The 12,968-nt window shown below is 38.0% G+C and overlaps 1 protein-coding gene across 2 annotated transcripts in view; it reads right to left on the reverse strand.

The window, feature by feature from the left end:
* Positions 1–12,968, reverse strand: part of FAF1 (Fas associated factor 1) — a 602,340-nt gene that overhangs the window by 491,487 nt on the left and 97,885 nt on the right. For both annotated transcript variants that reach the window (XM_049875181.1, XM_049875180.1), the window contains exon 2: positions 2,684–2,752. In XM_049875181.1, coding sequence (XP_049731138.1) covers positions 2,684–2,752 — 69 coding nt within the window. The remainder of the gene's footprint in view (positions 1–2,683; positions 2,753–12,968) is intronic.

The following is a 12,968-nucleotide window of genomic DNA, read 5'->3' on the forward strand; positions in this document are numbered from 1 at the left end:
TGGGAACAAGAAAGGCACAAGATGAGCTTGGAACATCTTGTTGTACTGGAAAGCAAAGAGAAGCTACCAAGACCACTAGATACATGTCAAAAGGACAAAACAGCCAAGTTGAAGGAGCTCCCACTGGCCAACATGGGAAAATTTAAGCATCAAAAAGAATAAAAAGTACAATTGATGGAAACACATCAATTATATTAACAATTCATTAGTTGGTAATAACTTAAAATTTTTGGGGTTATCTTAGGAAGCTATTAGGGAATGAATTCCTTATTCAGAAAACTGGTAAAAAAAAAATGGAATCAAACATTTATTTCTATATTACCTGTTTTTTAACAGTAAGTAGTTGATATGGGAAAGACTTTCACAATAAAAAAAATAAATGCAGAAGAAATTATAGAACTAGAATATCACCAGTTAGCAATCCCTACCTAATAAAATGATGGATATAAGCAACAAGCATCAAAGGAAGCTAAATTACTGGGTGAAAAGCTGATGAGGAACTTTATAACAGATGAAAAAGACTAACAACACCTGAACCTTAACATCATAAAAACTTTAGGCAGCCAGATCATATATTCTCTTGATGTGATGCAGTTAGAAATTTTTAACACCACCTACTAAATATTTAAGTCAAAAATGTAACCTGAATCTAATCAACGCTCTAGATCCAACAGTTTGTAGGAACCACAGAGGATTGAAGAAGTTAAATAGCAACATGTTGATATAATCAACAAAATCCAGGACGAGATATTCTACAGGAAAACTGACCCAGTTTCTCCAACAAGGAGCCCTAGTGGCACAGTGGCTTAGAGGTCAGGCTGCTAACTAAAAGGTTGGCAGTTTGAACCTACTAGCTGCTCCTTGGAAACCCTATGGGCAGTTCTACCCTGTCCTACAGGGCCACTATGAGTTGGAACTGACGCTATGGCAGCAGGTTTGGTTTGGTTTTTTTGGTTCTCCAATAAATAACAGGCAAGGGGGAAAATATGGATAGCAGGGGAGGTGTTTAAAAAGAGACTTATGAGATACATCAAACAAATACAATGCACAAACCTTGTCTGGCTCTTGATTCAAACAAGCTTAAAGATAACTACAGGCAATACTCGGATTACAAACAAGTTGCCTTCCTAAATCTGTCTTTAAATTAAGCTTATACATAAATCAGAAGTTAGGTACAGTTCGTATCTAGCATCAGTTAATCAAATGTGCATCTTAATATATAGTATACCGTGTAACTTCCTATGCATAAAAGACATTAAAGAAACACTTCCAGATACACTAAAACATCTTTAACATAATAATACGGTAATAATAGCAATTTGATGTGTGTTGCAAAGTAGCACTTGTTTATTATTACAAACCATTGCATATACCTCAAATTTTTAATATAATAGGCTTTAGGAGAGGGCTGGTTCATAACTATGTGTTGTACATAAGTTGGATGTTCATAACCCTGGGACTGCCTGTATAAGATAATAGGGGAAATGTAAACTGACTGAATATTTATTGTATTTTTAGAAGTAACTAACACTGGTATTGCAATCATTTTTAAGTCTTTATTTTTTAGATACAGTCCAAGTATTAATAGATCAAAATATACGATAACTGAGATTTACTTTAAAATAACCAGTGTGGGGAAGGAGAAATAAATAGGTCAAGCTTGACATGCTAATTTTTGGTGGATACATTATCCTATTCTGTCTCTGCTTTTTTATGTGTGAAAATTTCCACAATAAAGTTTTTTAAAAAGGAAATACTGCTACAATAGCCAAAAGGTGGAAACAACCTAAACATCCATCAATATATGAGTGGATTAAAAAAACCAAACTTGTCACCGTCAAGTCGATTCCAACTCATAGTGACCCTACAGGACAGAGTAGAAATTCCCCATAGAGTTTCCAAGGAGCACCTGGTGGATTCGAACTGTGACCCTTTGGTTGGCAGCTGTTAACACTTAACCACTATGCCAACAGGGTTTCCAGATAAACAAAAGGTGGTACATATATACATTGGAATATTACGCAGCCATAAAGAGAAATGAAGTCCTGATACATGCTACAATGTGGATGGACCTTGAAACATTATGTTGAATGAAATAAGTCAGTCGCAAAAGAACCTTTACTGCTCCAATACTATTGTACAATGCATTTCTAATTTGCTTTGCAATAGATGACTAAGGTTCAGTGCTGTGCTGAGCCCTGCCTTTTGAATTTCTGCCAGCAAAATTTTAAAAAAAGAAAAACTAAACTAATAAACTGCCTGAAGCTCACATGAAAAACCACAGCCAAATGCTACTTCTTTAATTGCTTTAGAAAGGAGTAACTATTAGTGAGGGCCTGAGGAAGTGAAAGGAAAGCATCAAATAGAGTCATTCGTACAAGCCTCTCCTTCCAAATCCTCTCCAGCACAATATTACACAGGAAGATGAACCTTAATACAGAGTAAGAGAACAAGTTTGAAAATTATTTAAATTATCAAAATGTTCATAATCATTTAGTAATTTAACACTGACCTAAATATGAACTCTGTATTAAAGATATGACATTTAGATTTTACTCATTTAGATCAGACTTACAGATGGGCTATGGTGTACTGGTCCCATCCAAGAAATGTTAAAGACGTTCAAGAGTTCATAAAATTTGATTACTGGTCAGTCATTTATGAAAAAGAAAAAAGTACTTACCACTAAATCCCAATTATTTTGTTCAAGCAATGTAATAGCTTCGTCAATGTTTTCAATGCCAGTACACGCCTGGAAACAAAGTAAATAAGCATTTCAGGTATAATCTTTGGAGTGGAAAGGATAATTAGTCTTAAAAATGTTAAGTAGCATACATGTAATTTAAATTTGAACAAGTATAATGAGAAAAGCCCAGACATTCAACCCCTAACATTTCCCAGCATTTTCCACACATAGTTTGAAAAAGGTTAATTGCAAAGTAAATTTACATTACATTCAAATAACAGGCAATAAAATAAAGTATGTTTAAATATTGAGCTTTGTATCCCATGGTGATTTCTAGATAATCTTCTAATTTGCCTAGAACAACTTTCATTAAAAAGTTCCTTATGAAAAACCATATGTAAGAAAATGAGCTTCAACCCATACCTCTACACCTTGCGTAAAATTAACTCAAAATGAGTAACAGGCCTAAATATGAAACCTAAAACTATGTAACTTCTAGATCGGCACTGTCTGTATTGGTAGTCACTAGCCACATGTTGCTAGTGAGCCCCTGAAATGTGGCTCATCTTGAGCTAAGTAAGCCGTATGAAAATAAAAATGCAAAGTATCTCATTAATAATTTTCCTATTGAATACATGAGTTGAAATGATAGTTATTTGATATTAGCTTAAATAAAACATAATATAAAATTAATTTCACCAGTTTCTTTTTACTTTTCTAATGTAGATACTAAACCAAACCAGCTGCTGTAGAGCTGATTCCGACTCATGGCAACCCAACGTGTTTCAGAGTAGAACTGCACTCCACAGGGTTTTCAATGGCTGTGATCTTTCAGAAGTAAACTGCCACGCCTTCTTCCAAGACACCCTGCAATGGATTTGAATCTTTAATCTTCCAGTTAGTAGCCAAGCACTTAACCATTTGTACCACCCAGGGATACTAGAAAATTTAAAATTACATATGTGGCTTTCATTATGTTTCTAGTGCTGTTAAAAAAAAAAAAACAGAAGGAAATCTTTATGACCTAATTAGGCAGACTGCTTAGATTTAACAGCAAAAGCACAATCCAAAAAAAAACTGATAAAACGGGCTTCATCAAAATTAAGAACAACTGTTCTTCAAAAGATCCTATTAAAAGAATGAACAGGCAAGCCACAGACTTGGAAAAAATATCTACAAAACATATAACAAAGGACTTGTAACCAGACATATAAAAAAGTCAGTTTTAAAAATTAAAAATAGTCAAATATTTGAACAAAGACATCACCAAAGAAGACATACAGATGACAATATGCACATGAAAAATGCTCAGCCTCATAAGTCGTTAGAGGAACACCAACCCCCTTACCCAAAAAAAAAAAAAGAAAAGAAACCTACATATATACAAAGAGATACCACTTCTACGGTTACAATAGTTGAAATCCAAAATACTAACAATACCAATGGATGGCAAAGACACAGAAAAACCAGAACTCTCTCTCATACACTGCTGAGGGGGAAAGGAGATGCAAAATGAAAAGCCACTTTGGAAAACAATTTGGTACTTTCTTAGAAAGTCATGGCCCAGCAACCCTACTCATAGGTATTTACCTGAAAGAGATGAAAATTTATGTTCACAAGAAAACCTACACTGAATGTTTATAACAGCTTTATTCATAATCACTGAAAACTAGAAATATTGCAAATGCCCTTCAGTTGATGAATGGATAAATAGTGGTACATCCATATAATAGAATACTACCCAGCAACAAAAATTAACAAACTACTGATGACACAAAATTACATGATTGAATTTCAAAAGCATCATGTTAACTGAAAGAGCCCAAACTTAACACTATATACTGCATGACTGCATTTATGTGGCATTCTGGAAAAGGCAAAATTATAGGATCAGAAAATAGATCAATGAGTGCTAGGGGTTAGAAGTGGGATAGGGGTTGACTAAAAAGGGGACCAAGTGGGGATTTTTTTTTTAAGTGAGTCATCAAAAACAGTGGCTTTTACTGCTTGTGAATGTTTTTTTAAAACTGAATGTGTTCCCAGAGGAACTACATGGTGCCGGCTACCACTACCATACGCTCTGACCAGGACCACAACAGATGGATCTTCATAAAAAGGAATAAAAATATTGAACAGAACTTCAAATTTTTCCAAAAAATCCAGACTTACTGGACCCACTGAGACAGGAGAAATCTCCAAGATTCTTGCCCTGAGATATTCTTTAAGCCTTGAACTGAAACTATACCCTCAAGACACCTTTTAGCTGAATAGCAGGTTAGCCCATAAAGTAATGGATATCGCCCTTGAGCACTACATCTCTTAAAATAACCATCTATATGAGACCAAAGACATCACGCTTGGCAGAGTACAGGATCAACGGAAAAGAGGAAGATCCTCAACAAGGTGGATTGACACAGTGGCTGCAACAATGAGCTCAAGCATAACAACGATTGTAAAGATGGCACAGGACCGGGAAGTGTTTCGTTCTGTTGTACATAGGGTTGCTATGAGTCGGAACCAACTTGACGGCACCTAACAACAACAACATGAGACCAAATGGTCAACAAATACTCTAACGCATAGATGAGAAGGTTGAGGGGCTGTAAGATGAGGTTGTGGAAAGGGAACAACTAGAATAGAAATAATGAGAATGTTGATATAAAGTGAAGTATGTAACCAATTCACTGAACAATATGTATAGAAATTGTTGAATGGGAACCTTTTCTTCTGCGTACATTTCCACCAAAAACACAATAGAATATTAATTCAAAAAAAAAAGTGAATGTGTTTCTCCTTCAATGAGAAAGAATAAACACTAGAAAGTAACTTAAAGTCTTACATACAAAAAAAAAAGATCTCCACTGAAGCAAGGGCGGGGGTTTGGGGACTATGGCTTAAGGGGACTTCTAAGTCCATTGGCAAAATAATTCTATTATGAAAACATTCTGCATCCCACTTTGAAATGTGGCGTCTGGGGTCTTAAATGTTAACAAGCGGCCATCTAAGATGCATCAATTGGTCTCAGCCCACCTGGATCAAAGGAGAATGAAGAACACCAAGGTCACACGATAACTATGAGTCCAAGAGACAGAAAGGGCCACATGAACCAGAGACTTACATCATCCTGAGACCAGAAGAACTAGATGGTGCCCGGCCACAACCGATGACTGCCCTGTCAGGGAGCACAACAGAGAACCCCTGAGGGAGCAGGAGAATAGTGGGATACAGACCCCAAATTCTCATAAAAAGACCAGACTTAATGGTCTGACTGAGACTAGAGGAATCCTGGCGGTCATGGTCCCCAAACCTTCTGTTGGCACAGGACAGGAACCATTCCCAAAGACAACTCATCAGACATGGAAGGGACTGGACAATGGGTTGGAGAAAGATGCTGATGAAGAGTGAGCTACTTGTATCAGGTGGACACTTGAGACTGTGTTGGCATCTCTTGTCTGGAGGGGAGATAGGAGGGTAGAGAGGGTTAGAAACTGGCAAAATTGTCATGAAAGGAGAGACTGGAAGGGCTGACTCATTAGGGGGAGAGTAAGTGGGAGTATGGAGTAAGGTGTATATAAGCTTATGTGTGACAGACTGACTTGATTTGTAACCGTTCACTTAAAGCTCAATAAAAATTATTTTAAAAAAAGATCTCCACTGAAGGTAACTGCATAGGTAAGTATAAGGGCAAGTTTTAAAGTATTTTTGCTTGACAATTGTGTAAGTCTTTTGTCCTTTATAATGACAAATGTATAACAAATAAGTATAAATGTATGTTATAGGACACTTAATGTATAAATATATAGTGGGTGAGAACAACGGCATAAATTAGGAAGGGGGAAGAATGGTATAGGTACAGAGTTTTTTTGTTACTGAAGTTAAGTTGGTATCAATTTAAATCAGGTTGTTATAGGTGTTAAAAGTAATCATCATGGTAACCACAAAGAAAATCTCTAAAAAATACACATGAAAGGGGAAGAGAACCAAAGGGTTCACTGCAAATAATCAGCAAAACATAAAACTTGGCAGTACTGGAAAATATGAAGGAAAAAGAAGGCATAAGATAATCAAAAAAAAAAAAAAAAAAATGGTAGAAGTCAGTCCTTCCTTATCCATAATTACCACATGCAGTGTGATGGATCGCTTTTGTGTTGCCTTTCTCTTCATCTTCATGGTCTTGTAACTCCCACTCAAGTGATTGGGTGGGGCAATACAAATAAGGTAATTGTGGCCCACCAAGGGTATTGGTCAGTTTTGCCATCCTGTTAGGCTTAGAAGAAAGCCAATTTCAGAGCAGACAGAGGATCTCACCACCACCAAAGAAAAACAGACAGGAGCAGGAACACATCCTTTAGGCCCAGGATCCCTGCACTGAGAAACTCCTTGAACAGGAGACTGAGAGAAAGAGAGAGAGAGCTGTAACACTGAGGACAGCAAGAAGCGGTGGCAGAGAAATGGCAGCAGGAGAGACTGACAGGAGATAACACAGTGGGCTTCATGGCCCACAGAGCAAAAAAAACCTGAGCGTCTTTGGGAAAGAGGCTTGCTGGCAGAATACGCTGCCTCTGGGCACTTGGTGGAGCTACGTTTGCTGACCCATGGGAAAGCTGAGGCTTGAGAGCTGAGTGCCTTCCAGCTGAGGCTTGCTGGCACGGGTGCCTCAAGGCACTTATCCGCAGAGCTAAAAGAGCTTTATAGCACTTGCTGGAGCAGAGGAGGGCAGATGCCAAAGGTCAGAGAGAGGTGTGCCTGTGAGCACAGCTGAAAAGAGGATGTCCTGATGGAAGAACTGTATCTTGAGCACTCCTGAACCTAAATTGTAACCTGTTACTTCCCTAATACGCCCCATAATGGTGAAGGAACATCTTCAATACTAATAAACGATAACAATCCTGAACTGAAGAATAATACAACCCCTCTTCAGTGTCATGTTTAATGGCTATAAGAAAAGTTCACTTGTAAGAATACAGAAGAAGCATAACTTTTTAAGATGGAAACATTGAAATTGCTAAGTTTTTCCTATTAGTTGATATACCTGGAGACTATCTGTGATTTTAAGTGTATGTTAATGGTGACTCCTCACAAAAGGCACTGTTTCAATAACAATTAATGATAATAACACTTAAGATAACAAACATCTATAATGTGCATGCAAGTCATTATACTAGCAATGATTACTGGACAAAAGATAAATATATACATATTAACACAAATATTTCTAAAAGAAACTAAGTCCTATTTTTCTAAAAACATAATATAATGGAAAAGAAAATCAAGCCAACAAAACAAGAATGGCAAAATTATACTGTGAAAAGATCTAAAACAGAAGATGGAGAGCTTATATTTTTCTTATGCTAAAAACATTATGTTACTGCATTGATTTTGAAATCAATAAGGTCTAGAATTATAAACCAAAAAACCAGTTGTTGTCAAGTAGATTCTGACTCATAGTCACCCTAAAGGACAGAGCAGAACTGTCCCAGAGGGTTTTCCAAGGTGCGCCTGGTGGATTCGAACTCTTAATCACTACCTAATTTCCAGGTCTAGAATTGGGACTCATAAATGCCCACCAGATTTGACAATTAGGATATCATTGTTAACTTCACCTGGAAATCCTTATTTATCCTGTTAGGACACAATTCAAATACCTTCACAAGTATCTAAAACAACATTGGACCAACTAATAAATGCATGAGGCAATCAATTTGAACATCAATGATAATTTTAAAAAATTTAAAAAAAGCCTTTCCCATTGTGTCAATTTGGCTCATAAAGACCCTATAAGACAGAGAAGAACTGTCCCATAGGGTTTCCAAAGAGTGACTGGTGGATCTGAACTGCTGACCTTCCGGCTGGCAGCTGTAACTCTTAACCACTGCACCACCAGGGCTCCAATAATGTCTACAGTTGGTTTTAATATGTTGAATAAATAAAAATCCATGAACCCGTGGTGATTCTTAAAAAAAAAAAAAAAAAAAAAAAAAACAGTGGGAGGGAGGAAAGCTCCTATTTTGAAAATAAGTGTAGAAGAAATGATGGAATTAAAAAACCATTTTGCCATTTCCAATGTAATACATCGTTCAGAGAAGGATTATCCATAGAGGTTAAAACCAAGCTGTGGCTGGGAACAGGATGTTAGCACAACGCCAAAAAATTACCTCCAGATAACTTGCTAATCTGCCAAACATTAACCACCAGAACCAAGTGAGCAAATTATACTTGCTGCCACAGAGTCAATTCTGACTCATAGTGACCCTATAGGATAGAGTAGAACTACCCCATAGTTTCCAAGGAGCGCCTAGTAGATTCGAACTGCCAGCCTTTTGGTTAGCAGCTGTAGCTCTTAACCATTATGCCGCCAGGGCTTCCAAGTCAGCAAATTAAGCATCACAAATAATGAATCAGGGTGACAGGGCTTCCAACCAGTTCTTCGAACTGGTTTGTTCTGATTGCAAAACCTACTGAGAATTTGAATTTCTAACAAGTTTCCTGCTAAGAATTTGCATTTCTAACAAGTTCCAAGGAAGTTATACATAAGAATCACCTGGGGATCTTGTTAAAATGTACATTCTGATTCAGTGTATCTGGGGTGGAAATGCAGGGGTCTGAACCAGAACAAACCAGTTCAAAGCCCTGTAAGATGAGGATACTGGTCATCCTGGAATAGGGCCCATTCTATTCCAATATGACCAGGATCCCCATAAAAAGAGAAGACAAAGAAAGAGAAAAGCAGAGGGAAGATACCCATGTCAAGACGGTGGTGGAGATTGGGGTTAAACTGGCACAAACCAAGAAACACCCAGGGCTATGTGATCGTTAAGACTGTCAATTTGCTAGGTCATGGCTCTCAGTGTTTTGGCAGTCATATAATGTTGTGATCACTCCCCTGTTGAGATCTGATATGTGATCACTCCCACAACAGGATCTGCTGTTGAGTAGCCAATCAGTTGCATGGGATTTTCCTTGGACGTGTGACCTGCATCTGAATATAAGGGGACATTCTGGCTTTTACTTGCCCTGGATCCTGCAACTGGCTCCTGTTTGTCTGACCTCCAGTTCTTGGGACTTGAGCTAGCAGCTTACCTGCAGTCTTCCCCATCTATCTTGGGATTCACTGATCTTCAAAACCTGTAAGAGCACTGCTCTCGGACCTGCTGATCTTGGGTTCGCCAGCCCCTGCAGCTACATGAATCAGGAGAAGCCTTGCGGTCTTGCCTGCTGACCTTGGGATTCATCAATCTTCATAGTCTGTGAGCAAGACCTGCTCTCTAGCCTGCCAATCTTGGGTTCGCCAGCCCCTATGGCTACGTGAATCAGGAGAGGCCTCTATTCCAACCCACAGACTTGGGGCATTCCAGCCTCTACAACCATGTGAGCCATTTCCTTGATATAAATCTCTTTATATATATTTATATGCTTTATTGGTTTGTCTCTCTAGAGAACCCAGCCTAAGACAGGCTGCCAGAAGCTGGAAGAGACAAGGAAGATCTTCCCTTAGAACTTTCAGAGAGAACATAGCCCTGCTATGAATTTGGACCATGAATTTAGACTTCTAGCCTCTAGAATTGTTAAAGAAGAAATTTCTGTTGTTTTAAACCACTCAGTTTGTGCTACATTGTTATACCAGCCCTAGGAAACTAACACATCACCTATGAAACACTCCTGCCAAAAATGTTCAACCTAAATCTAATCAAGCTTCTAGAACTACAGGAGATAGATGAACAAGTCAAATGACACTATGAAAAATAACTGGATTAAGCCCAGAATGCATGACTTTCTACTAGACTATCCTAGGCACTTCAACGAGTCAATGTAACTTCCCCCCTTAATTAAGAAGGAGACTCTTCCAGACTAAAAAAGACAAGAGACACAATTATCAAATGCAATACATGAATTGCAATAGGATCCTTGTTACAGGGAAAATGTTACCAAAAAAATGTTCTCAGCACAATTGAGAAAATTGTGCCACAAATGGGGATTATTAAATTTTCCTAGGTGTGAGCGTGATATTATGGTATACAGAAAATTGTCCCCGTTATACACACACACGGAGAACAAAAAAACACTGAGTACCTATAGGCGCTAGAGAAATGTTACCTGCTCATCTCGTATCACCACCCCGCTACTGAGCAGTGGTAAACTTTATCCTTTTACTATGTCACTTATTCTAGACATACTTGTATACAAGCGCGCACACACACACATGCAAGAATCCCTGGGTGGGGCAAATGGTTAAGCGTTCAATTACCAACTGAAAGACTGGCAGTTCAAACACACCCAGAGGCACCTCAGAAGACAGGCATGGCAATTTGCTTCCAGAAGTTCACAGCCTTGAAAATCCTATGGAGCACAGCTCGACTCTACAGCGTTGTCAGGAGTCAGAACTGACTTTGACAGAAACTAACAATACATATATATACATGTATGTATGTACCTGTGTGTGTATCATTCAACAGCTTGAATGTCCCTGTTGGTGGTTGTGGTGGTGTTGTGTGCCCACTCTATAGACTATGAATTCTAAGATCTCCAAAGCTATAATAGAGAAAAACGACTGACAGTATAAATATTCACTACAGAGCCAATTTCAAAAAATATGTATCTCTAATGTATAAAGCAAGGGCAAAATGTACTGTGGTATTGTACTCAATTCTTAACCCTTCCCTCTATGCATGCCATGCTACTCTGCAGTTGCTTTCACTAAAGTATATTTCCTTATCTAGTGATATTGGACTTAGTCATATTACTTGATCCTGTAATAAAATATGATCAGAAGAAGCATTATGACAATTCTGAGCCCAAGCCTTTAGAGGTATCATTGAGTTTCTGCTTGCCTTCGTACAGCTGTGTCATCATCATGGGAAAAGCTTTCTCCTGGGTTATCTGTAGTCAAAGGGCCTCAGAATACACAAGGAATATATCTGAGATCAACCTGCTAAGGATCCAAGTCCAATTAGACCACCAACTTGAAGCTGAGCCACCCTGATAAACACAGCCTAGATCAGCTAACTCCTAGCAAATGCCTGGGTGAAAATAAATAATTGTTGCTTTAGGCCACTAAGTTACGGAATAGTTTGTTACACAAAAATAGCATTAGTTTGGGGTAAAATGCTGTGGCTAGCATTTGCATTAAAAAAACAATCTAGCAGTACCATGCAGTTACAAAAAGAAATGAACAATTCTTCCATATTAAGGAATGAAGAAACCTTCAGCATATATCCTTAAGTGAAAAAAAGAAAGGTTGTATAATATGATATCATCTATATTTAATATTGCTGAGAATATAAAAACATAAACATATTTACTTCTATAAATTTACAATGGGGAAATAAATGATTTTTTTTTTTTTTAATGTTACCTATAAGGGAAATGAGGGAATGGGCAAAAGCTAGAATAGAAGCTAGACTGCTTTGAATATACCTTGGTTTGTAGTTTTGACTTTATAAATACTTTACATTATCACGCAAAAAAAATTTTTTAAAAAAACCTTGAAGATGAAGTTACAGTAACCAGATTTACTCTCTGCCTGAAACAAATAAAAAAAAATCAAACAAATTATACAGCAAAATAGTTATCTGCCACTAGGCAACAAGGCAGCCCAGGACAGTGATCCCTGAGAAAAGGAAAATAAACAAGGCGATCCTACCATTACCCCAGCTCATTTCCTCGAGAGCTAGGTGGAAATTAAACCAAGTCTGGTGATCTCTTTGAGTTAAGAAGACAGTGTTGAAAATTCAGGGAGGTCATGGTGACTACCCAGTAGTTCCATGGGAGAAAGACCTGGCAATCTGCTCCAATGAAGACTGCAGCCTAGAAAGCCCTATGAGGTCAGTTCTACTCTGTCACATGAGCTTGCTATGAGTCTAAACAGACTCGACAGCACCGAACAACAACATGGTGACTAGAATATCAGGGAAGAATACTAAAGCTGCATAGAGTGGAGGGAGCTGCAGAGAGACAGAACTCCAGAAATCTGCAAAGGGTTCTGCTCAAATTTCAACTGAATAATAACTAACACATGCATATGAAGAAACTACCCCAATCTGGGGGAGAAATCATCAAACGGATTGAAGTAGGCAATCTCCAAGAACTCACACAAAGCAGAGAGTATTTCTTGTTCTGTTCCCACTAGCCAAAATAAAAATACTTCATAAGAAATGAAGCATTAGGTAGAGTATTTATAAGAATGCTGCCTCAGTGTTGTTGCTGGGTGCCATCGAGTCAATTCCTACTCATAGCAACCCCATGTGGCAGAGCAGGGCTTCCCCATAGGATTTTCTTGGCTATA

This window comes from Elephas maximus, chromosome 3 (genome assembly GCF_024166365.1).
Source record: "Elephas maximus indicus isolate mEleMax1 chromosome 3, mEleMax1 primary haplotype, whole genome shotgun sequence".
Taxonomy (NCBI): domain Eukaryota; kingdom Metazoa; phylum Chordata; class Mammalia; order Proboscidea; family Elephantidae; genus Elephas; species Elephas maximus.